General features: G+C 41.4%; 1 protein-coding gene across 1 annotated transcript in view; it reads left to right on the forward strand.

Annotated features, from left to right (window-relative positions):
- LOC111157357 (lysophosphatidylcholine acyltransferase 2) overlaps positions 1-26,999 on the forward strand; it is a 79,555-nt gene that overhangs the window by 20,432 nt on the left and 32,124 nt on the right. Inside the window, exons 8-9 of the mRNA XM_022518700.1 lie at positions 16,516-16,570; positions 26,182-26,264. Of these exons, the coding sequence (XP_022374408.1) occupies positions 16,516-16,570; positions 26,182-26,264 (138 nt within the window). The remainder of the gene's footprint in view (positions 1-16,515; positions 16,571-26,181; positions 26,265-26,999) is intronic.

Here is a 26,999-nt window from a genome sequence, read left to right on the forward strand (position 1 = left end):
TTTAAATCAGAGTAGGTAACTGACAGGCCAGTTACATGCATTAGTGGTTATTAACACGTGAGGCACATATGTTCCTATTACGGTTGGGTCCTTCATAGTCAAAGTAAGTGACACTCGAAATAAAGACCATCGATTGTGAAGGACATCTAGGTGTTATGTGATCTTTAACTTCTCTGGAAATCGGTTTATTCCTTTGGCCAGAATACAGGTTTCGTGTCGCTGTTGGTCTTGAGTTCCTGGTTTTCAGCTTTTTAGATAAGGGCCAGTGAGGAGGAGCAAATCGTACGAGAGCATTATAGAAAAGGGAGCGCCTAAAATCTGGGTGTCCTGAGGTATGTGTCCTGAGGTGTGTTATTTTCGTGGCCTTTACAGTTTAAGCTCCTTATAGCGACAGTGACCTGCGTGGTCAGTGTGCCTCGTGTAACTTGTGTGGCAGCACAAATACAGGAAAGCCTTCCTGGAAGGGGAATCAGGCTAGAAAATGGAGTGGCTGGGTTAATCCAGGCTTCTAACCTGGGATGTGTGTGATAAAGGGAAAAAGAAAATAGAAGAGGGAAATCAAAAAAGAGAAGGAAAACATTTTCCCAGAGGTGAAGATTTCTTAGGACCGATAAAGACAAAATCCTCAAAAGGCACGATTTTCTTTTGTCCAGATGCCACATTGCACCTGCCCGGGGTGACTCTCATTTCCACTTCTATCTTCCAGTGGTCTTCATGGCGTATTTAACACTGTGCTGTTTCTGTCAAGTCCGTTTCTTCAGTTGCCTTCGCTCTAAGGGCAAGTCTAGACTGAGATTCTAAGGAAGAGAGTCTATACTAAGGCAAATAGCCTAAGGGAGAGGGATAGTAAACTTAGGGAGTACACTTAGAGAAGGGGAAGCTATGGAAAAGCTTTTTTGTGTGGGTCCAAGAGGTGTTTGGTTTGTGTGTAGTGTAGACAACACAGGTTTAATGAGGTCTTATGCCTGACTCCTTTCTTTCTTCCTCCATCCCTGCCCCCCATCGCTCCCACCCACCCTTCCTTCCTTCCTTCCTTCCTTCCTATCTTTGTCTTTCTTTCTTTCTTACAGCAGTCAGAATTTTCCAAACAGATTTATCTGTTTGAATCGCTAAATTCCAAATCTCAATTTAGATAATTCAAGAATAATTTACTTCATGGTAAATAATGTGGATTGATTTTGCTTGCTTGTGGTTGATAGTAAAAGATCTTTTTCCTCTCAGATGGAAAATTTGAGAACTGATACTTACATTCACAATTTAGAATTATATATAGAATTGGTACATCTACCTAAATTCCTTCTTTTAACTAAATTCCTTGTTTAAATTTCTAAATTTCTTGTCTGAAGTAAGTCCTTCAAGTAATTTTTTATAGATAAATCATATTTTAGTTTCTTTCTTTTTTTTTTTTTTTTTAAAGGGAGAGATGATAGAGCACAGGAGTGGGGAGAGGCAAAGGGAGAGAGAGAATCTCAAACAGACTCCCCACTGAGTGGAGAGCCTAACATAGGGCTCCGTCTCAGGAACCTGAGATCGTGATCTGAGCCAAAATCAAGAGTTAGATTCCTTCAGGGAAATACAAATCAAAACCACAATGAGATACCACCTCACACCAGTCAGAATGGCTAAAATTAACAAGTCAGGAAATGACAGATGCTGACTAATCTCTGGTGATAGAAATCTCACATCGGTTACTTAAGAGGGTAGGAAGAAGCCCAAGATGACTGGAGGGCAGACATCGTCTGTGTCTTGATTGCGGTGGTGGTAGGTACTAGAGTACACATTTATCAAAACTCACTAAGCTATCTACTGAAGAGCTGTGCATTTCCTTGTATGTAATTTTGACTTCAAACACGCACACATGCACACACATAATTTGACAGAGATCAAATTAGATGTTAAATCATCTGACAGAAAAGTAGGATCATTTTGGTGTTCATAAATTATCTGATGATGCCCAGATTCACATTAAGGGCCAGGAAAAGCAGAAGGACAGCGCTGTTTGAATAGTGTGGTTGGCTAATAGAAAGATGATTTAGCATGCATGAAAAAAGTCAATATGGTGGGACGCCTGGGTGGCTCAGTCAATTAAGCATCTGTCTTTGGCTCAGGTCATGATCCCAGGGTCCGGGGATTGAGTCCCGCATTGGGCCCTTGCTCAGCAGGGAGCCTGCTTTTCCTTCTGCCTCTGCTGCTCCCCCTGCTTGTGTGTGCTCTCTCTCTCTCCCTCTCTCTGACAAATAAATTTTTTAAATCTTTTAGAAAAAAAAAGTCAATATGGTATAGGATTAAGAGCAAAGGCTTTGTAACCAAGCTGGGTTCAAACCCTGGTGTTGCTTCTTAGTAAGTATGATCTTAAGCAGTGTCACCTAAGTTCCTCTGTGCCATTCTTTTCCCATATGTAAAACAGCCTAAGGTTATAGGAATCAAATGGGTCCCTATATGCCAAGTGCTTCTTCCACCCACTATATAATAAGCATTCATGTATTATTGGCCATTTTTACTAATTTTCATTCTTATTCTTACTTGTTTTTTATTTTATTTTTTCCTTCTCCATCTTCTTATTGTTGTTAGTTATAAAGGACTGGCAGGTCTATAAAATACTGCACTTACTCGTTCACACTCTAATACCTTCATTAACACTCTTCCTTCTATTGATAGCTCTCAAAAACCAATTTCCCCTCTTACCTTGCTAGCTTCTGCTTGTCTTTAAAGACCATTCAGCCGTCAACTCCTCCAGGAAGCTTTCCCTGACTGCGTAGTGAGATACAGCGTTTCCCCAACATCCTCTAGTCACTTTCCTTAATAAACAGATCAGGTGTTCTTATAGTACCTGGTTTTCTTCACTGTTGCTTTTGCTATATTGTAGGTGGTGTACAGCAGGATATAATATGTACATTATTTTTCTTTGAGCTGAGATTCATGTCTGGTGCGGGGTAATATTCAATTCATCCTTCAATGAACACATGAATGACACAAAACTTTGCTCTTCTGCGTTTCTGGTTGATAGCCAGAACATTAAAATACTGTCCCTTCATCTACTTTTTTTTTTTTTAACTTTGTGCTTTCAGATTTTCTTTCTTGGAATTATCCTGCTTCCAATCCGTGCCTTGTTGGTCGCATTAATTGTATTACTCGCCTGGCCATTTGCCACCATTTCAACTGCATGCTGTCCTGAAAAGCTGACCCATCCAATAACTGGTTGGAGGAGGTAAGAAAGAATAATGTCTAAATGTTAGGTAAATCAAATAAAGAAGAGTTTACCATAGTTCAGTCATCGATCGATAGCTTTAGCTACTGATGCCAACACAGTAGTCACCATTTATTTCCCATTTCTCAGATGAAACGGTTATTAATTCATCGTTTGGAGAAATTGCTTCCGGAGCACCTCTGGATAATCTGATGAAGCTCTAATTTCCTACTATTAAAATATTGTTTTCTGAGTTATTGCCGAAAAGCGATAGATCCCTTGTTCTGGAAGACCCAGGTAGTAGGCCTGAAACTACTACAGCTGAAAAGTACCTTTTTCTGCTCTCCCTCAGTCTTGACATTTGCTTTTGTCCCTCCATAGTAACTACGTATTTTCTGCAGTGGCATAATTAGGCAGGTCAGTTACAGTGTATTGAATACTTCAGTGATTATTATTACAGTTTAATTCTTAATCAGTAGAGCCTAGCTTTTTAAAACATCAGCGTAGAAGCAGAATGGAACTGCTTCTCCAGCATTATCTCATTAGGAGGGTGTTAGAGAATAGACTTATCACAAATTAACAAAGTTACTGGTCAAAGTTCACTCCCCTGGGGCAGAGTCAACTTGTTGCCTTAGGTTTATCCTGAGAGTGAAGCCTTTTAAAATGTGCATTTCCTTGGAATGGGAAGCCATCGCTGAGTTTTAGGGCACGGTCGAACTTTCTAAAATTGTGCACATTTTTTTCTTTGCACGCAGGGTCCATTCCTTCCATCCAAATCTCAAAGGAGAATGTCCTCCAAAAATTTTTGAAAACCACTGTTCTAGAAACTTTTAAAAATATGCAATTCACCATCCAGTTCATGTTCTAGTAAATGTCAACATTCAGCCCAAGGCTGGTTTGAAGCAGAAGTGAATCCAAGGCTGGCAGTGTCCCCAGAGAACTAATACCACCTCAATCCTTGCAAATTTCACTGCTTTGTTTTAGAGCTCAAGGTTGTATGTCACTAAAAATTACTTTATGAGAGGTTCGTTTTTTGGGTTTTGTTTTTTGTTTTTTTGTTTTTTCCATGATGTGCTCATCCCTCTCAATTACCCCTTTGGTTTCTATCATTGATGGCTTATGGAGCCCTATAATGACGGAGGGAATAGTCCAAGAATCCAGAAAACAGATTTAATAAATGTTAGGGGGGGCAGAAAGTTCTATTTTTGCCAATTAAGCAAGTATCTCTACTTATCCTCAAACGGGTAACATTGACGTTAATTATGCAGCACCCAACTTTTAGCCTTTTTGAAATCATTTGAATGGAAGTGTCCAACAGCTTTGAACATGGGATATTTTAAAATGCAATTGTCAGAATTTACATCGCTGTAAATCAAAACTAGGAGGTGTGGAGATTCGGTTAATGGGGCGAGCTTTTTATTCTTAGGTAAATGGACATCTGAACTGGAAAGACCGAGAAGGAGAGAGACAGTCATTTCCCCATGCCCTCTGGAAAAGTGCTTTGGTTCTCTGTGTCTTACTTTCTCCTTATGGAGAAACTTCCTCAGTGACCTTCCTAGCCCCTCACTGCATTTGGCAAGACTGTTGAGAGGTAGACAGGAAGCCTATTTTTTAAGGCTCCCATTAGATGTCTTGTGGGAAATACACACGATTTGCTTTCCATGAAAAGCTGTATGCTTATTCACAACCTCAGATGCCTATTCTGTGTTTGCATTTCTAGAAGTGGGTTTTTGTCTCCCTGCTCAGTTGAGCTTCTCAAGGACCGAGACTGGGTCTTATTTGTCTCCTGTGTCCAGCGCAGGTCACCTGGGCAAGTTCGATGAATTATTTTCTAAAGACAGAAATTCTTTTTAAAAAGGAAGCAGTTCGATATCTGAAATTAAGTGCATCTATGTTCCAAGGAATTGAGATGGCGAATTTACCTTTTAAAATATTTGATGATGTCTAAGAATTATAATGGTCTAGTTAATAAGGCTTTTAAAAAAAAAAAAATTACTCCGAGGACAGATTCAGCATGAGAGTTCCAAAAGTCTTTGGGGGAGATAGTAGCATCTTTATTACCCAAATGTACGTTCCCAAGGTGTCTGCTCTGAAGGACTGTACTCACGTGGGTTTCTCAGTGGGGGATGTGTGTTGTCAGTGGAGTCACTTATTAGCCATACATCCTTGGGAAATTTCGCTTCTCTCTGCCTCAGTTTCCCAGCTGCAAAATAAGGGTGCTAATAAATAATACCCATTTCATAAAATTGGGCTGAGGATTAAAGAAATCTAAAGTCCTTCGAATAGTGCCTGGCGGAAAGAATGTTTCATATAACTGCGAGCTATTCTTAGCTCATATTTTAAAATGAAGTATTCTGACACGTTTGGGTTTTTGTGTTGTGTTTTAGAGCAAAGCCCTGCTGTTAGCTGAGATTAGCAAGACTAATTGTGTCTTTTCTTTTCTTCCTTTCTTTCTTTCTTTTTTTCTTTTCTTTTTTTTTTTTTTTTTGTATTTCTTTCCAAAGGAAAATCAGTCAACCAGTTTTGAAGATTCTGGGTCATGCCATGTTCTTTTCAATGGGGTTCATAGTTACTGTGAAGGGAAAGGTGGCGAGACCCACGGAGGCCCCAATTTTTGTCGCTGCCCCCCATTCCACATTCTTTGATGGGATCGCTTGTGTCGTAGCCGGGTTGCCCTCAATGGTCTCTCGAAACGAGAATGCACAGGTTCCTCTGATTGGCAGTAAGTACTTGTAAGACAACATAGATATTTTCATGCTCATGGTTTGCCTTAAAAAAAAAAAAAAGCCAAACTATCATTTATCAGTGGGCTTTTTAAAAACTCTCAGATAATGAAATACTTCAAAACTATTCCTTACTTCTAGTGAGGAACTATATGGAAGGAAGGAATTTATGGTCAAGGTTAGAGACCTCCCTGTCTGTACCCTTAGAATTCTTTCAAATTCTTATTTTTGTCACCGTACTATCACTGCTTAGTGTTTGTATATCTAGCTAGAAAGACCAGCTTTCAAGTCCCAAACATGCTTGATTTTTCGAGAGAGAGAATGTAACTGAAGAATTTGTGAAAACACTGGTTACTTGCTATTTCACGAATTTCTCTTTGGGGTATTAGGCTGATAGACACATGAAGTCTTTTTCCTCTTAACTCTGTTTTCTTATTATTGCCCCAGAGTCTCCATGAGGGACCAACGTGAAACTCTTTGAAAATTATGATGTGGAACGATAAGTGCCTCCTGCCATAAAAAATAATGAAGTCAGTGAGATGTGTATCCCACCAGATGCTTTGGTCCCTCCCTAGGGTGCAGGTCTCTAAGCAACCGCTCCCAGTCGTCCCAAGGTTATTGCAAGCATCCAGTGGTGAGAGAGTGGGTGTGGAATTTGCCTGATGTTACCTTGGCACTCTGGAGAAATAGCATAGTTCCTGCTACTTTGTCACTCAGCTAAGAAAAACACACATGCACACTCTTTCTCTCTCTTCTCTCCGCCCCCCTCTCTCTGTCTCTTTTTTTTTTTTCCAGTGTAACCAACTTGCTTTGTATAATATGGCATTTTCATGAAAAACTATTTAACAGTAGATTTTCAATAAATTGGGGCACTTGAGTGGCTCAGTCTTTAAGCATCTGCCTTCAGCTCATGTTGTGATCCTGGGGTCCTGGGTCCTGGAATCGAGCCCCGCATTGGATGCCCTGCTCAGTGGGAAGCCTACTTCTCTCTCTCCCACTCCCCCGGCTTGTGTCCCCTCTCTCACTGTCTCTCTCTCTCTCTGTGTCAAATAAATAAATAAATAAACACGTTAAAAAAAAAGATTTTCAGTAAACTGAGGTTTATTATGCATGTATGAGAAAGCTCCCCACTTAGAAGACTGGCGTGCTGAAAATGTGAATAAAATTAATAATTGCTCCCTATCCATGTGTACTCTGAATTCACAAAATCAGTTGTCAGGCTATTCCTAAAATAAAACAAGATAATCTTGTAGTATATATTCCAAAGGTTGATTGTCAGTTGAGGAAGAAGACCTTCAGGGAGAAAACTGCATTTGTTTCCTTTCGTATTCTTGCTGCTAACTTCTGTTATATCAATGAAATCCTGTACGTATAAAAACAAAACAAAACAAAACAAAAAAAAACCCTTCTCATAAGCTGTGAATTAAAGCAGATTTTTTTAAAGTTCTCTTTGATTTGCTATATTTTAACTTTACATGAAAATTGTTTTATGATTTATCCAGTATCATTGCTATGGTAGCTTTAGCCAAAAAAAAAAAAAAAAAAAAAAAAAAAAAGACTTGGCTCTGACCTTTTGTTTGTCTTAAAGGACTGTTACGAGCTCTGCAGCCAGTGCTGGTGTCCCGGGTGGATCCAGACTCTCGAAAAAACACAATAAATGAAATAGTAAGGCGAGCAACATCAGGAGGGCAGTGGCCACAGGTAAAAACACAGGAAATGTCCGTTTAGATATATTGCGAGTTTACTTACTGCGTATGTGTAAATCATTTGGACCCACAGATGGCAGCGTCTGGGGACACCCGTGCTGGGTGTCTTCAGGATAATAGAAACAGAACAAATGAGTGAGTATTAAAAAGTCCTCTTTCCTGTGAGAAACTCCATGGGATTAAATATATCATTCTTTCTTACCTTCCAAACTCTTCGAAACAATTTTTACTTTATGTCATAAAAAGTAATTCTCTACCCCTGAATTTATTTATTATCTTAAAAACAAAATATCAAAGCTCAATTCTACTCAATAATATGGTAGGTTTATTTATTTATTTTTTAAAAGCGATTATCATCTTAATCTTGTCCAAAGTTTATTTAGGCAGGGCTTTTCACTTCAGGGGGTACATCAGAATCACTTATAGAACTTTTTCAGACTTTCAGACTATCTTACTAACCCTATCACCTAGAATGCCTTTTAAAGTTGGCGGGGGGCGGGCAATATTTTCTGGATAAAGGAAGCCTCCTGGGTAATTCTGGTCAGTATCACTCTACCTTGTCCTGGGTATAAGCGGGGGACTCTAGCAGGACTCATGATCTGCAGTGATCTGGCCACCCATGATGATGAGTAGATGTTAAAATACCAAGAGGAATATGTGGGTTTCTAAACCCACCAGGAGGTTTAGAAACCAGGGCATGTGAGGAATGATTTTTAAAAAGTGACCAGGAAGGGGCGCCTGGGTGGCTCAGTGGGTTAAAGCCTCTGCCTTCGGCTCAGGTTATGATCCCAGGATCCTGGGATCAAGTCCCGCATCGGGCTCTCTGCTCAGCAGAGAGCCTGCTTCCTCCTCTCTCTCTGCCTGCCTCTCTGCCTACTTGTGATCTCTGTCAACTAAATTAAAAAAAAAAAAAAAAGTGACCAGGAAGAAACAGCACTCGGAATAAGGGTTCGGTTTTTCTCTTTGGATCCAGGGACTCTATCTAGGACTGGTAGGCCAAAGTTAACAAATTGGTAAGATTTCAGCCCATCTCGCTCATCTCAAGGAACTTTCTGTCCAGATGTACGATGATCTGATCTGAAATCCTTTTCCAGAATTTTCAGGCACTGACTAAGCAACCACTTGGGGGGGATATTGTAGAAAGAATTCAAGCATTGGCATACTGGATGGCTTTTAATGCCCCCTTCCAGGTCGGAGATGTTATGATTTACACTGTATCCACTCATTAATAGAGTAGCTATAGAGTTTCCATTGAGGGAACCATATTTGATATTGTAACCAGTTACAATAGGAAATAGGAAAACAATAGGAAACTTGTTTTTGTTTTTAAACTGGGGGGTGAAATTGCATACACTTATCATTTTTATTTTATAAATAACCCATCATGGTAGCACTTTTGCCTGATAAAGTTTTCCCTTTCTAATTATCGTTTAAAAAAATACCAAATAATTACACATACTAACTACTGTGGGTACAGGAACTTTCTGTTTTTATTTTATGTACTTCGCAATTCACTCATTGCCAAATTCTAAAATCTTCAGAAAATCCAGCTTGTTCACTTAATGGGGAAACTAACTGCACTGTGTGACTTTCACATGAAGAACAGAAAAAACTATGTTAAAAGATAAAAATACTTTCTCAAAAAAGATACTGAATTGTATTCCATATGTCTACTAACCCAAGTAAGCATAAAGCATTGTTGTAAGTATTTTCTCCTTTTTCCCTCCTCCAAATATCCCTGAACAGTATGTTGTAGGAGTGAAGATCCTTGAATGGGAAAACAGAAACAAGGAAGTAGTAATGATTCAGTTAGGGATGGATAGCAGGAGAGGAAAGAGTTTAATGTCCTCTTTGGCCATGACGTAGGGCCTGCATCTTCTTTTAAGTTTATCCAAATCATTAGCATCGTCATTAAGAAACATTTATTAAATGTATTTTCTATTCAGAGCTTTAATCCATTTACTAATTATCCCAATGGTCAGAAAATAGTGCTTTTAGAGGAAAACTGGATAATCCAATTCTAACTTTCGATAGTATCAAATATTAGCCTTTTATTTCACTTTTGTTTTATAAGAATTAGCAGCTCTTTGTGAATTCATAAGAATGAGTAAAGAGGTAATCTATTAATTAGACTGAAATATTAAATCTACGTATTCCTTTTCTCCCAAGATACTAGTTTTCCCAGAAGGTACTTGTACTAATCGTTCCTGTTTGATTACTTTTAAACCAGGTGAGATCAATTAAATTATGTACTATAACAAAGTATGGACGATTTCTCAAATGATTTGATACTAATACACAGAACAGCTTGTTTGTGCTGGCGTTTCCCAGTAGAAAGTTTTTAACATTGCAAATCCTCAAAACTCACTCCTTTACTTTCTGTTTTGGTTTCATAACCCCTTCTTCCTTGGATTGTTGTGCGTGTGTGTGTGTGTGTGTGTGTGTGTGTGTGTGTGTGTACGTGTGAACCATATTTGATATTGTATCCAGTTGTGTACGTGCACACACATGTACACACACAGAAACCACTGACAGATTTTTCTTTTCCTCCAAGGATACTCTTATAGGCACTCCAGTTCCTGCATTATCCAGTAGAAAACTATTTTGGTGATCATTATAAAGCCTTCAGATGCATTCTTTGCTTTACTCCTTTTTTTATAAAATATTATAAAGTCACTAATTTCATAGTAATGTGTAATTTCATACATAATTTCCTAGTAACTGGTAATGCTTTAACATGTTTTTGTATTAGCTGCTAGAATGCCCAGAGCCAAAGTTAGAACTCACTTCTAGTAAGTGGGATAGTCTTTGCTCCCAGGTATTTGCTTTTTTATTTTATTTATTTATTTGTTCTCCTCAGTTTCTCTTGGTCTTGTCTTTGTCATTACTTTTTTAAAAAATAATGAGTATTATTTTTTTGAATAATGATTTTTTATAAAAAAATTTTTATATTTTTATTATAAAAATAATTTAATAATTATTTTTTGAATAATGAGTATTTGGAAAATGAGAACACGTGGAGATGTAAATAAATATTTTCAGCAACTTGGGCATAACATAAATATTTTGGTTTCATAATTCTGAATTTTAGAACGCTCTCGTTTTGGTAAACACCAGGGATTTACCAACCTTTAGCAAATAGTTTATGTGTACTCTTAAACCAGTAAGGAAAGGTATATCGCTTATTATTAATTTTCTTCACTGTAAACTGTATAGTCCTATAAGGAAGATGCTATAATATTTCACTGTGGTTATAGGAGCCTTCATTCCTGGAGTTCCGGTGCAGCCGATCCTCCTCAGATACCCAAACAAGCTGGTGAGCACAGTGTTTTACAGTGGCAAAAATCTCAGACGTTCCCAACAGGACAAATTCTCTAGCACCCCTTTTAATCTTTGAATAAAGTCCTGAATAGACATACCATGGATGAACATGGGCAGACCCCACTCCCCTTGCCATGTGAAGGATTTAGAAGTTTGCAAGATAGGCACGTACTTGGGGACACCAATATTATATTCTGTCTCTGCTGTTACTAAGCTCCAGGAGAGCATTTCCTTAGCTTCTACTCTGTTGTCAAGGTGATGGTACCAGTAAGTCTCAGATTCAAGGTCTTCTTAGACCGGGTAGCAGAAGACTTGCATATAGTTTGTGATTTTCACTAAGCCCAAAAGGAGAATTTTCCTGATTCAGTGGTTATTGCTGAAAGGATAACGGGTGTAGCAGGATAAATTTGGGGTTGGCTTGGTGTTTCATTTCTGGCTCCATACTTACTAGCCATGTGACTCTTAGCAAGTAACTTAAATATGAAGATAGGGAAAGAATCTGTCATCCTACAGAAAGTGCATAGTTGGCTTAGAAGACAGTCTCTCTGCTCTAGCCAGGTACACTGTTGTCCTCTGGATATGGACGGTGCCACCATTTCCCTAAAGAAAGATTTTCTGGAATCTGTTTTGGTTTTTAGAGGAACTTTCCCTACTAGAGACTTTACATAAAAAGGCAGGCTGTAAATAACTACCTGTGTTATTTAAGGTCAAGAGTTCTTGCTCAAGTCGGCTTTTCTTTCAGTGGCTTCTCAAACTTTTGATATCCGTGGTTAAAAAAATTAGAATCCATCAAAATTTACTTATACTTCTGCCTATTTGACACCTACTGAAATTCTTTCACTATGTATTACTTTAATCTGTTCTCCCAAATACCTGCCCCCCCGACCGCCTTTGGTTGAGAACGGTTATATTCTGGGTTTTGTTAGCAAATTAATTACCTAGCTATGTTCATATTAGGAGAAAGATAGCTAACATGCACATAGTTTTATTAAAAATTAAGAGCAACTTAATTCCACAAAAAGATAGGTGGTTACATATGGAAAACGGATTTTGGTATGTCGATATATAATCCAAGAATTCACAGAGTAATGCCCTGCTGATAATAGTCTCATTTTACACTTCAACATACTGCTTTTAATTCAGAAGGAAAGTATGTGAATACCAATATTAAAATAAGATTTTTTTTTAAAGATTTGGCTTTTATGTGGCATTTTTTCACTGAACTAACAGTCTAAATATTTCTGTTATTGTAGGATACCGTGACTTGGACGTGGCAAGGATATACATTGTAAGTCACTTCTCTTTATTATTGGTTTATTTGAATTTTATTCAAGTGAAGAAAAAAAAAGATCATTTATTCCTTTTTTTTAAATAAGCCTTGTTTTTTTTGTAAAAGGAAAGATTTCTCTTTTTTTAAGCTTTTATTTGTTTATGTATTTATTTGAGAGAGAGAGTGTGTGTGGAACCGAGGGATAGGGAGAGGGACAAGTAGACTCCACCCACTGAGCTAGAGCCGGAGCCTGACGCAGGGCTCGATCTCACAACCCTGAGAACAGGACTTGAGCTGAAACCAAGAGTCAGACTCCCAACCGACTGAGCCACCCAGGTGCCCCTAAAAGTAAAGATTTCTAATCAGCTTCTAAAATCTTGTCACCGAGAAGTCTCTGTAGAGAGCATCACTCTCTTGCCCATTAAACCCCCAGTCCCTCCCATGTGCAGAATTCTGTCTGCCATGTCTTATGGGTCTCACGCGCGTATCTACCAATTCTTAAGAACCAGTCCAGTGACCTGGTTTGCATCCTACTTAGCTTTAATCTTGTAGTTTTATTTCCGTTGCTGGCTTGACATGTTAGCTGGTGTCTCCATTGTTGTTTTACTCTATCGGTTTAAGCAGTCCAGAGCCATTGCGTCATAGGGCCTGAAATAGCCGTGATGTGTCTGATCTGAGCTGAGAAAATAGCTAAGCTTTCAGTTCCGTTCTTGGATTCTAAAAGCATGGGGATCAGCAATTTCTATAAACATTTAAGAGAGGAGAGAAACAGCTCACCAGTAAGCCAGCTGAAGTGAAACAGGCCTTTAGAAAGAACAGAACATGTAGAATCTTACTTTCCCTCAAGACCTTTGATCGAGTTCCCCCTGGATTAAGTCCGAGCCCATCCACACTGTGGTGAGAACCTTGGATAAAATGCCTGGATTGGAGGGCTTTGCCTTGGGCCTTCCCCAGCAATGCCTTTTGATACTGAACACAGAGTTTATATAACATTGTTGATGCACAGACAACCACTTGGACATATTTAAAGGGAATCCTCATTTGCCTTCAAGTACCTTGTGACTTCCTTAGATCATCCCAACAACATATGAAAGTCTGATTTTTTTTTTTTTAACTGCATACCAATTTTCTCCATGTGTGAATTGCACTGAAATAATAAGTTTAAATCAGAGTAGGTAACTGACAGGCCAGTTACATGCATTAGTGGTTATTAACACGTGAGGCACATATGTTCCTATTACGGTTGGGTCCTTCATAGTCAAAGTAAGTGACACTCGAAATAAAGACCATCGATTGTGAAGGACATCTAGGTGTTATGTGATCTTTAACTTCTCTGGAAATCGGTTTATTCCTTTGGCCAGAATACAGGTTTCGTGTCGCTGTTGGTCTTGAGTTCCTGGTTTTCAGCTTTTTAGATAAGGGCCAGTGAGGAGGAGCAAATCGTACGAGAGCATTATAGAAAAGGGAGCGCCTAAAATCTGGGTGTCCTGAGGTATGTGTCCTGAGGTGTGTTATTTTCGTGGCCTTTACAGTTTAAGCTCCTTATAGCGACAGTGACCTGCGTGGTCAGTGTGCCTCGTGTAACTTGTGTGGCAGCACAAATACAGGAAAGCCTTCCTGGAAGGGGAATCAGGCTAGAAAATGGAGTGGCTGGGTTAATCCAGGCTTCTAACCTGGGATGTGTGTGATAAAGGGAAAAAGAAAATAGAAGAGGGAAATCAAAAAAGAGAAGGAAAACATTTTCCCAGAGGTGAAGATTTCTTAGGACCGATAAAGACAAAATCCTCAAAAGGCACGATTTTCTTTTGTCCAGATGCCACATTGCACCTGCCCGGGGTGACTCTCATTTCCACTTCTATCTTCCAGTGGTCTTCATGGCGTATTTAACACTGTGCTGTTTCTGTCAAGTCCGTTTCTTCAGTTGCCTTCGCTCTAAGGGCAAGTCTAGACTGAGATTCTAAGGAAGAGAGTCTATACTAAGGCAAATAGCCTAAGGGAGAGGGATAGTAAACTTAGGGAGTACACTTAGAGAAGGGGAAGCTATGGAAAAGCTTTTTTGTGTGGGTCCAAGAGGTGTTTGGTTTGTGTGTAGTGTAGACAACACAGGTTTAATGAGGTCTTATGCCTGACTCCTTTCTTTCTTCCTCCATCCCTGCCCCCCATCGCTCCCACCCACCCTTCCTTCCTTCCTTCCTTCCTTCCTATCTTTGTCTTTCTTTCTTTCTTACAGCAGTCAGAATTTTCCAAACAGATTTATCTGTTTGAATCGCTAAATTCCAAATCTCAATTTAGATAATTCAAGAATAATTTACTTCATGGTAAATAATGTGGATTGATTTTGCTTGCTTGTGGTTGATAGTAAAAGATCTTTTTCCTCTCAGATGGAAAATTTGAGAACTGATACTTACATTCACAATTTAGAATTATATATAGAATTGGTACATCTACCTAAATTCCTTCTTTTAACTAAATTCCTTGTTTAAATTTCTAAATTTCTTGTCTGAAGTAAGTCCTTCAAGTAATTTTTTATAGATAAATCATATTTTAGTTTCTTTCTTTTTTTTTTTTTTTTTAAAGGGAGAGATGATAGAGCACAGGAGTGGGGAGAGGCAAAGGGAGAGAGAGAATCTCAAACAGGCTCCCCACTGAGTGGAGAGCCTAACATAGGGCTCCGTCTCAGGAACCTGAGATCGTGATCTGAGCCAAAATCAAGAGTTAGATTCCTTCAGGGAAATACAAATCAAAACCACAATGAGATACCACCTCACACCAGTCAGAATGGCTAAAATTAACAAGTCAGGAAATGACAGATGCTGGCGAGGATGCGGAGAAAGGGGAACCCTCCTACACTGTTGGTGGGAATGCAAGCTGGTGCAGCCACTCTGGAAAACAGCATGGAGCTTCCTCAAAAAATTGAAAATAGAGCTACCCTATGACCCAGCAATTGCACTACTGGGTATTTACCCTAAAGATACAAACGTAGTGATCCAAAGGGGCACGTGCACCCGAATGTTTATAGCAGCAATGTCCACAATAGCCAAACCATGGAAAGAACCTAGATGTCCATCAACAGATGAATGGATAAAGAAGATGTGGTATATATATACAATGGAATACTATGCAACCATCAAAAGAAATGAAATCTTGCCATTTGCGACGTGAATGGAACTAGAGGGTATTATGCTTTGCGAAATAAATCAATCAGAGAAAGACAACTCTCATATGATCTCCCTGATATGAGGAAGTAGCGATGCAATGTGGGGGGTTTGGGGGTAGGAAAAGAATAAATGAAACAAGATGGGATCAGGAGGGAGACAAATCATAAGAGACTCTTAATCTCACAAAACAAACTGAGAATTGCTGGGGGTAGGAGGGTAGGGAGAGGGTGGTGGGGTTATGGACATTGGGGAGGGTATGTGCTAAGGTGAGTGTTGTGAAGTATGTAAACCTGGCGATTCACCTGTACCCCTGGGGCTAATAATACATTATATGTTTATAAAAAAATTTAAAAATTAAAAAAATAAAGTAAGATGCTTCACCAACTGAGCCACCCAGGTGCCCCAATTTTAGTTTCTTAAGAGCAAAAACAGGTTGGCTGTTTTCTTAAACATGTAGATGAAGCCATTCAGCCACCTCATCTGTCTAAATGAGGTGAAATAAAAATCCCATTGATGTCCCATCCCAATAGTTTAAATATGTATTAGGAAGCCACACATAGAAACAACTGTCCCAGAAATGTTCCTTGAGAGGGTTGGTTATAATCACTTTAAAGCCTTTGTCTTTTGTCTAGCTTTGCAGTGAAAGAAAATTTCTCCATAACTAAAACATTGACAATATATTAATTGGGAAATTATGATAAAGTTTCTGCTGTTAGGGAAAGGCCCTCTGATTTCTTTTTTCTTTTTCTTTTTCATATCAGAAAAGAGTTTAGAAATGTAATGTTCTACTCAGGAGTTGTCCTGTAAACACAGTCACGTACCTTAAAATGTGGCTTCGGTAGTTCCTCTAGGGTCTTAGGCCTACAAGTCCGAGTTGTCAAGGAGACCTCAAATTTGGGGGTTAGCGTGCTGAGCCGCAGCTCTGACTCACAAGGACGTATTTGGTATTGCATTTAGTGATTTGACTTTTGAACATCACGAACACTTGTTCAAGCCCGTGCTACAGCGGCCCGGTGACATGCATAAATGCGGAATATATATGAAGTGTGACATGACGGTGCTCGTGTACAAAGAAAGGATCGTTGAGTAATAATACTAGTTGATACTTGCCTTACCACATAAACATGGCCTGCTCTTTTTTTCTCTTCAGCATTCAGCTTTGTATGCTTACTTTCTGCCAGCCCTTCACAAAGGTGGAAGTTGAGGTAAGTCTTTCAACACGCAGCCTTGGAACCGGACATTTGGCCTTCCCTTTTCTTTCTAATGTCTAGTCTAGGGACCCCAGCTGTACAGAGGTTGGAAGTTAAACCCACCCCCGAAAATGAGCGCTGGTCTTTTACACATTGTCCACCTGGCTCTCAGATCCAGCCCTGAATACCAGGAAGTACTGCTAACTTCTGGGAACTTCCGCCCTTAGCTGCCCTTGGCTGACTAGATTTGCATATTGTTCTCTCTCTTATTCCTTTCAATGCTGACTCTGCCCAGGCGGTTGGTAGGCTTCCCTTCCTCACAGAAGGAGCTCCTGCAGTTGATGGAGTCCTAGCTCTAGCTCCTGGAAGACTATGTTCTGTCAAAGCAGAAGCCCTCACTTTGCGAATCCTTGTGCACGCGGAAGGCCTGGGGAAATCCTATGTGGGAGGCCGCTCATATCATCATGAACAAGGCAGTCTTCTGGTTGGAGTTGCAGCAGCAGGCAGGGGGTGGGGGAGTAATTCGATCTTCCCGAAAATTCTGACCAGATTTTTAAGACTCTGAAGGTGGATTCCAGAACCATTCTCAGATTCTAGGAATGGCGCAGAGTGGACACCTCAATGCAGAATTGAGTTGGTTTTGGTGATGCTCTCAGGTTGCCTTTGAAGAGAGAGGGTCAGAAGGGTGGGGCAGACTCTTAATTTCATTTTTCAGTTGCATCCATAGATTGTGTAATGAGAACGTGGAGTTTGCTATATAATTCAGAATCCTGAGTGGGGGTCCACGTTCCAAGTGATGGGACATGGAATTTAAGTCACGAGGATACTGTCTTTTTACTTTGTTTTATAACTTAGGCATTAAGCCATGTAGAGGTTGTCAGTAATACCAAATGGCACAGAAGGGCAAATTATATCTCAAAATGAGTCTCACCATGGTTGAAATTTTTCTTGAGACTTGCAGGTTGCTTGCCTGCCAGGAAAAGATGTTTCTTAATTATATGCCACACTTCCCCACATTTAAAACCAACTCAGTATCTATCAGAGTGACCAAAAAACACTCGTTCTTGAAATGTGCATAGATGTTTCTAGAGAAAAACACTAATCTGTACCCTAGTAATTAGTTTAAGAAGTACCAGGGTAAACACAATGGATCAGATTTCTTTTCTCAAGAGCTGTCATTGCCTTTGAGGTGGTTTGACTACAGTACCCCTTTTTCTCTGGATACCTCCTGAAACTGGTATTCCAGAGGAAACATTCTGGGGAACCCTATCAGGAAGTAATTTTGTATTATTTCTAAGTACTCCAAGCAGGCTTTTCCTTCTTTAACAGCTATTCAGATCAACTAGCCCTGTGTTCTTTCTCTAAAAAAGAAAAGAAAAGAAAACTCATACTTAAAACAGCCACGCTGTCTTCTGTGCAAATTTGGAAGATACTGTGTGTATAGTATATATGCTCCCCCTAACCACATACCCCTCCCCAGCTAAAACAAGATCTAGCGACAGATGTGGAAATACACATATGTACTTCTTTTTTTTTTCTTTAAGATTTTATTTATCCATCTGTCAGAGAGACCACAAGTAGGCAGAGAGGCAGGCAGAGAGAGGGGGAAGCAGGTTCCCTGCCAAGCAGAGAGCCCGATGCGGGGCTCAATCCCAGGACCCCGAGATCACGACCTGAGCTGAAGGCAGAGGCTTAACCTACTGAGCCACCCAGGTGCCCCAGAACTGTACTTCTTTTGTCTACATGTGTCAGTGGTCAAATTGTTACAACAGAAGTAGGCAAAGTGCTCTTCTCTTTTTGCCCTGAACATTATTATCACATTTCCTTTCTGTGTCATGGCCGGCCTGCCTACCTTCCTACCTTTCCTTCCTTCTTTCTTTTTCTTTCTTTCTTCTTTTCTCTTTCTTCCTTCCTTAGACCTTCCTTCCTTCCTTTCTTTCTTATTACAATATTTCCTTTTTTCCACCCAGTTCTTAGACCAGTCTGTGTAATATTTCCTGGCAAAGACTATATCCCTTGATAACATCACAAACAAAATGGCTACCAGCCTGTGTAAAATAGAAGAATCGGTGAGATTCAATGTATTAGAATTGTGGCACATAGCAAGAGGATGGGAATGGGTGGCCTTTCAAGTTCCGTCTTCTTAGTTTAATTATATTTATTTTAGATTTACGGTGCAAACTTTCACTCTGGGCACTCCTCGCTACTTTATGACTTTTGAATATTTTCATTCCTCCCAGGTTGGGTTCAACTGAAAAATGCATCCCACTGCCTGTCAGGGGCTGGGTGTATCCACACCCAGCTCAGAACTCTCGAGATCTGGGCATGGCCTCCAGGCTTTTTGTACTATGTCCGAGGAAGCCTGGCCTGAGCTGCCGCACATGGAGCTTACATGGAAGGCTCAGTGCATTTAGTTGCACCAATGTCAGGTGACTTCGTTACTCAGAAGCTCCCTCCCCTGCCCACCACCACCTCCATGTTCTTTAAAACTGTTGGAATTCGGGGCACATGGGGGACTCAGTTGGTTAAGTGTCTGACTCTTGATCTCAGCTCAGGTCTTGTACTCCGGATCATGAGCTCAAGCCCCACACTGGGGCTCCACACTTGGTGTGGAGCCTACTTAAAAAACAAAAACAAAAACCAAACAACTTGGTGGAAATCCTAGTTATTGCTTTTTCACATAATTTTTAGAACTTTGTGAATATTCATTAGGTAAGTCTAGTTGAAGATGTGTCGTTCAAGAATATGGTCTTAGTTTTGTGTTTTTTGTTTTTAAGATTTTAGTTATTTATTTGACAGAGATCATAAGTAGGCAGAGACACAGGCAGAGAGAGAGAGGAGGAAGCAGGCTCCCCGCTGAGCAGAGAGCCCGATGCGGGCCTCGATTCCAGGACCCTGGGATCATGATCCCAGCTGAAGGCAGAGGCTTTTAACCCAGTGAGCCACCCAGGCGCCCCAGTTTTGTGGTTTTTAAATGAACTTTGAGTGGATCATTTGATGTCCTTTTAGACACTGCCCTGGTGAGTCACAGGATGTAGAAGGCCTTATTCTTTGATCTTTTACAAGTTGTCCCTCCCTGATGACCATTTCCAACTCTGTAGTCCCCAGAATCACTGGATCACTAAAATCTAGGGAGTGTAATATTGAGGGGTGTTTTCTCATCTCCTCTCCCCACTCCTTCTCTGCTTCCTCGACAGAGACTTATTTTCAAAAAGACCATCATTTTCCTAACTCTTGAATGTTAAAAGTATAATCACTTCCAAACCGCGTGCCCTTTGTAATTGATCTTCCGGCATCCTTGAACAATGGGGCCTGTGTGTCCACAGAGGGTTCTACTGAAAGTTATCCTCTGGGTCATAGTGGCCTAGTGGGTGTGTTTAAAGTGTCTTTTAGTGGTTTCTTTTATTGGCCAGCGACTTCACAAGGGTGCCTTTATAAGCAGATGGCTTGGGGCATAAGGAAGAAAGGAGATAGCTAGTAGGAAGCATCCCAAAATGTGACATAGATCAACAGCCTGCTAGTTGTATCTCATGAGAGAGGATCCACGCAAAGCTGGACTATCGGGCATTGTGAGCAGCATCTGGTTTAATGAATGGAAACAGGGCGTTCACGGCGACCATCAGTCTGTTTCCTCCTTCTTAGGCTGTGTCTCCGTCGTACTCAGAGCCACCACAGGAAAATGATTCGTCTGGAGGCATATTTTGTTTTCATAAAATTCCTTTGCAAAGCTTAGAAGGAGCTTCTGGTGGCTAGTGTTAGACCTACAATACCTTATGGTAGGCAATCCGTGGCTATAAGTAGTAGAAAAAGATTGATTTTCATGAAAACACAATTCTGATTTAGGAAACGATTGCAACAATGAGTGTTATGATCAACACCTGTATTGATAACAACTTTTTTTTTTAATATTTTATTTATTTATTTGACAGACATTGATCAGAAGTAGATAGGGAGAGAGAGGAGGAAGCAGGCTCCCCGCGGAGCAGAGAGCCCGATGCGGGACCCGATCCCAGGACCCTGAGATCATGACCTGAGCCGAAGGCAGCGGCTTAACCCACTGAGCCACCCGGGCGCCCCTGATAACAACTTTTTAAATCTCTGAAGAGTTCATTACTCAAGGAAGGTTCAGATATATTTATATGGATTACTTAAATATCCAAACACACTCAAATGACTTATAGTTTTGAATTTAAAATGAATGGACGTTTTAGAAAACCTTTATTTCATGAATACACACATACACACAAAACCCATATATGCCCGTTTATGTACTTGTTCTAACAAAACTAATTTCTTCTGGAACTTGGTAGAATTCTGAAATTTCTAAGTAGTACCAGAGAAATGGAGCGTTATATCTATATTTTTATTTTCTTTGAGAGACTGCATGATTGGGGTGGGGGAAGAGGGGCAGAGGGAGAGGGAGAGAGAGAATCTCAAGAAGACTCCGCACTGAGCATGGAGCCCATCCTGGGGCTCAGTCCCACGACCCTGAGATCATGACCTGAGCCGAAATCAAGAGTTGGATGCTTAACCCACTGAACCACACAGGCACCCTGAGAAATGGAGTGTTGTAAAAAAAGAGTACTAGCTAGGGTTTTGTTCCAATTCTGCTGCTACCAATCTGTATATGCTTGAGTAAATGAGCCTTTGTTCTCACTGGGAAAATCGGGATGTAACACGTCTTTTCTAGGGTAGTTAGCATTTAATAAGGCGATGTAAGTGGGAGCACGGGGTAGGTGTTCAATAAGCATGCACTTCTGTTTCCCTCACCATCTCAGTTGTTCTGTCCTTTGGGAAGAAAGCAGCAAATGTTAGTTCCCAAATACCTTCCTTCATTCACATTTGCTGTTTTGAAGCCTTCACAGAAGAATCATGGGAAGAACCAGAAAGGCACATCTGTGGAGACCGACTCATGAAATCCTTTTCTGTTACTTGGAGAAAGGAAAGGCTGTTGGTAGTAACATCATTCATCAGTCCTTCTCCTTTTTTACAAGCATTTATTTAATAGAAAGGAATGTGCTCAGTGTGGTCAGGAAACAATGAATAAAGCAGCTTTTCTGGTCCCGAGTATTCGTGTGAAGGGTTGGCTCTGGATATCTGAGCGCCTTCAAAACAGGCTAAAGAATTCTGACTTTCTCTTGTGCGTAGCCTATGGCCCAAGAGATGGTGGGGCACTGTGGGACCAGAAGGGCAGAAGGGGGTGTTCTATGGGCAACTCATCTGTTAGCCGCCTCCTTATATGGGACACGATGGTGCGGAGTCGGCAGGCAGAGGACCAGAGCACCCTCGAGTGAGGAGGGCAGAGGCACTGGGAGCCAGTCTCAGGAGAGATGGAAAAGAATTGGACATTCACGAGGACCTTTGTGGGGAAGGCGAGCCTTCCCTCTACCCACCTAGGTTCCATAGCTGGATCTGTAAAAGGATCTCACCACAGGCAGATTCGTAGGAGAAAAGTATACAGATTTATTCATTTTTAATATGTACACAAAGGCATCCAAGGGGATAAAAAGTGAATGCCCCAGAAAGTGGTGAGGATGGGGAAGGAGATGTTGGCCACTCAGTGGAGAGTCCGTGACCATCAGGAAGGACAGATGGACCCTGGGAAGAATAGCTTGGGAGCTATGATAGTGCGCGGTAAAGCTTGTCTTGGTGTGATGTCGCCTTCCAGTCCCATCTCCTGGGATAAGAGTCCATCCTACCTGTTTGATGAAAGTCCTCTAGGAAGGAATTTATGGCAACCGAGTTCCTTTTGGAGGAGCTGACTTGAGGCAGGTAAGGGAAGTTCAGAGAAAACCTGTCCCTGCATTTGCCATTTTTCAAGTGCCTTTACCTCAAAATAATCAGTGCACCAAAGTGGTACGTTATGAGATAGCATGTCCTGAACTCCTTCACAATTTTTTTTCTAAAGTTGAGCGTGAGGTGCCATTGGAGGGAAAGGAGAATCAAGCCCCTAGAAGCATGGACTGTGTCCGAAACATTAAACTATGATGGCAGCAGGTCCAAAAGGCACACCCCAAGCAGCCGCGAGGGTCAGGTCAAGTCACGTGATCCTCGCATATCACAGAGACATAAAGGAAACAGACTCAGGATTAAGATCCCATCTGGGGGCACACTGGCATGAGTGAGAGGATAAAGGAAGGCCTTCCGCAAAACAAACAGAACCACTTTTGTATCTGGAGGCAGTATGGTCGTCTTGGGAAAATAACGTAATTTTCAAGCAGCCGTGAGGACCCTGTGGAACATAACATGAATTTGTGGTAGACTCAACCCATGAGACCACGGCCCTTCGTTTTAGCACCCCTCAGTGGTCTCTCACTGTGTGGGAAGGAAGGAGCAGGAGAGGTGATTACCCGCTTGTGATTGGCGCCATGAATGTGGCAGAAGGGGGAGATCCTAGGTGACAGAAAGTTGACAGGGAAATCCAGTGAAGACAGGCAGCCAACTGTTGCCAGGAGGGAGTGAAGGAAGAGGGACGGGCCTGGTCCTGAGAGTGACCAGCAGGTTCTCACAGCTGTGTGGGACCGGGTTAGAGAAGTAAACAAGAACTCGTCAGAGGAGACGGCCATCATTGTCAGAAGAGATGGCCGCCATTGTCATTGTTATTGTCTCTGTATCCCAGCCACAGCTGAGAACCCATGTGGCCAGGTGAAGGGGCTTCGAAAGCAATAGGTCAGATGAGCCATCTGTGTGGATACTCGGGATGATGAGAGAAGAGGAAGGTGGAAAGGAAAATCACGGGTCCTGAAGTGACTAGGGTATCGAGCTGTGTGTTAGGGGACGGTAGTAGACAATGGCAATCATGTTTCCCTGCCTTCGGCCAATCTTCCTTCCCAAATAAAAGATGTGGTTTTGCTGTGAGCCTTGAATGACCACATACAAAATAGAAATGTGAAAAAGAGGGCAAGGTCTGCTCTGAGGAGAAGTGACTTTTTATGAGAATTTCCATTGTATTGCTTCTCAGGAGGCATGGGGGGGGGGCCTCCAGGGCCCGTGAGGGTCAAATCCAGGTTTTTAATTATTTTGTACTCTCCGTGGAATTTTCTTCGAGAACAAAATGCCATATAATATGAGGGTTATTAAAAACCATTTTATGGAAAATATTACCTGCACTAAAAGGAATTGAACCCACAGCTTATTGTATTGGTTAACAGTTGTAGCAGCAATTTATTTCCCAGGGTTTTCTGGGTGTGTGTTTATAACCGACAAATTAAGCGTGTTACAAATGATCATGTGGCTTTTTTTTTAATGAAGAATTATATGGTGGCTTAAAACTTTATCGTTTTATGTTGTTAGAGACTTTATGAATATTGATTTTAACATGCCATTTTCTTCCTTGGATTTCATATGAAGCAAATACAAGAGATGAAAATCTAGAACAGGATGGAGGGCATTTTGAGAAATACTGATTTGCAAAGATCCGTTGTTGCTCTGGATAGAGAAGTATTGTGGGGACCTCTGGTGGCTTAGTTTATTTTTCCGTCTTGAAGAGTAGATCCTGAGTGGAAAGCTAATTGCAGAATTCCAGTTGGAGAGGGACTTTGAAATCATCGAGCCAAACTTTTTGATCGGCAAGAGAGGGCACTGAGTGACCTCAGTGATTCAGACCTGATTCAGACCTGACCCCGTCAGGGCTGAATGACTTTTCCAGGATCTTATGGCAGAGCCAAGGCCACAGCCAGGCCGAGTGCTTTTTCTGCAGCATCCCTCCAATCCACTGGGAGAGAATGTTCATTGTGGTACGTGTCACACAGCGCGCTGTCCCGTGATTCGGATCCATGTCATCCTAAAATGCCACTTGCCTTCTTGCTGTCCTCTGCGTCCGCATTCCCTCTCGTCCGCATTCCCTCTCTTCTCTCACCGAGTGGTTGCGGTAGCTTCCCGGGCTACTCCCTGCTCTTAGACTTTTCCTCTTTGGCTCAGCCATTCCCTGCCGTGGAGATTTCCGCTCAAAAGCTTGGCCTTGATCACCACACTCCCTTGCTCAAAGCTCATCTCCAAATCGCCCTTGCCCAAAGGCGTCTTAACGTGACTAACGAGATTTGAAAACAGGTCCACTTGAGTCCAGAAGTGGTGTTATTTATACAGATCTTTCTTTTTCTTTCAAATCACAGTCCTGTCACTAGGGTGTGGCTTTGGCTACATGGCGTAGCCTCTTCAAGCCCTTCTCCACCCAACTGATGAAAGTGGTAAAGCTGGCCTCCAGGAATTGTGGAGAGTTAATCTTATAAATAACCCAGCACACAGTAGGTGCCTAATGAATGATAGCTTATCCTGGTGGACTTGACACATCTGTTGTAACTTTTTACCCCACCTCCCGGAGGGCTCCTTGATGGTAGGGGCTTCCTTGTCCTGCCTTTGGGGCTTAGTGCAGCATCTGGTATACAGTAGGTGCCAAAGCAATATTTGTTGAACGTAAGTGGGCCATGAAAACTTGAGCAAATCATTTGATCTTTGTGAACCCCAATCCTAAGGACAAAAATCGGGAGGACTGGTGAAATGAAATAAGGCATGTAAAAGCGCCTAGCACAGTGCCTGGTTCGTGGTTAGAATTCAATGAACAGTAGCTATTGGCAAGATCATGTTTACCCCCAAAAAGCCAAGATCAAGTATTAGCTCTTCTGTAAAGCCTCTTTGGCTGTTTTTCCCTGCCCCCCAGCCAAATTAATCATTTCTTATCCCTCGCTTTCATATTCCAGGAAGGATGGGTTAGTGGGGAAAACAAGGGTTTTAGAATCTGACCGAACTTGGGCTGAGCTCTGGCCATGTGACCTGTATAACACTAAGCTCACTTAATGAAACTTCTGAGCCCTGTCATTGAGGGTAATGATACTTAGCATATGCTGTGTTGGTCTGTCTTTTAAAGTATGGGTCTTTTTTGGGAGCAGGAATACAGTCCTGTTAATCTTGCCTGGGTTAATGGTAGGTGCTCAAAAATGATGTCGGAACTTAAATATAGCACCACAATCTCATTAATGTTCAAAAACTATAAATAAAACAAGGATGGCACCAATGAGGCACCACCAAACATCAAGTAGAGAAAAAAAAAAGTAAAATTTAAACCGATAAAGCAAAACACAGTGTCGGGCCAAAGCAAGACAGCCCATACTAAGGGTTAAAAGAAAGCCGAAGAAATGACAAAACATGACATTTGAACAAACAATAAACTGCGGCCAACACAGGAGTAGGTAGGGAAGATATACCATAAGTGACAAGCTACTACCTGTATTGACGTTCTCACAGAGGGCTAGGAAACGCAGCGTGAAGAAGAAGGTCTTCCTACCTACAGCTTTACAACTTCCAGAATTCCGGGCCGTGGCTCAGTTCGTCCTCATCACAACCTGGGCAAGTGGGTGATTATCGCCCTCTTGTCAGAGTCCAGGCGACAGTGAAGAATACTTCAGGGACAGCCTCGTGAACACACAGAAAGACGCAGGGCTTGGCTGCAGACCCCCTGAATCCAAGCACAGCGTTCTTTCCACTATAGCATATTACCCATGTGCCAGAAGGGCGGCGGGGGGGGGGGGGGCGGGGGGCGGAGTTACTATAGCTAACTTATAAATTAATATATGTAGCATGTAGCATCTTAGCCCTCACTGTTGTAATGGAAAGGCATGCTTGTCTTTCAGTTTCTGCCTGTTCAGGTACCAAACGATGAAGAAAAAAGTGATCCCATCCTTTTTGCTGGTAGAGTCCGGAATTTAATGGCTGAGTAAGTGTCTGTATGTGATCGCCATCAGTAAATTGTTTTTAAATGATTGGTCAACAGCATTTCATGTAGTTTTAGGATTTGGGTGTTTTGTTTTGTTTTGTTTCATCCTGACGGCCTCATTCCCTACCTCATTCTGGTAAGTAAAATAATGTGCCTGGGATATGTGGTCAGAAAGACAATCTACAAACATGTTCCCCAGATGCAGCCCCAGACTCAAAGCCCCGGTCTTTGGGTTCTTCTAAGCTGGCTTGTCACCGTCACACATTCGTGGCTCGCCTTCTGGGCCCCAGTCTCCACAGAGGTGCCAAGGCCAGGCGTTTCAAAGGCATTAATGATTATAGCCACACAAAGGAGAAAGTTTGCAAGGGAAGGCAATAGATGCACAGAAAAGGGAGGAAAGTCCACCCCCATTAAGGGACGCCTGTAAATTTAGGATTTGTAAATCATAAGCATCAAGCAAATATTTTCCGGCACTTAACGGAGTTTTAGCTGGCAATGATTCTGATTAGATAAATCACCTTTCATCCTGTAATGAAAGAATGAGTGTTGTACCGTCCTACCACCCAGACAGCCCTAAGAGCCTTCCCAGTGTGCACCCCACACCAGGCAGCAGTCCCCGGCTCATTGCAGTTAGTGGTCTCGGCACGAATAGGCCAGTAGTATGTATTCCTAGTAAAAATTCAGATGAGATATCTGAATCTAGCTTCCAAGCTGAATTCGGTTTTATAAACAAGA

Source organism: Enhydra lutris, unplaced genomic scaffold (genome assembly GCF_002288905.1).
Source record: "Enhydra lutris kenyoni isolate GAN:26980312 unplaced genomic scaffold, ASM228890v2 scaffoldscaffold54, whole genome shotgun sequence".
Classification (NCBI taxonomy): domain Eukaryota; kingdom Metazoa; phylum Chordata; class Mammalia; order Carnivora; family Mustelidae; genus Enhydra; species Enhydra lutris.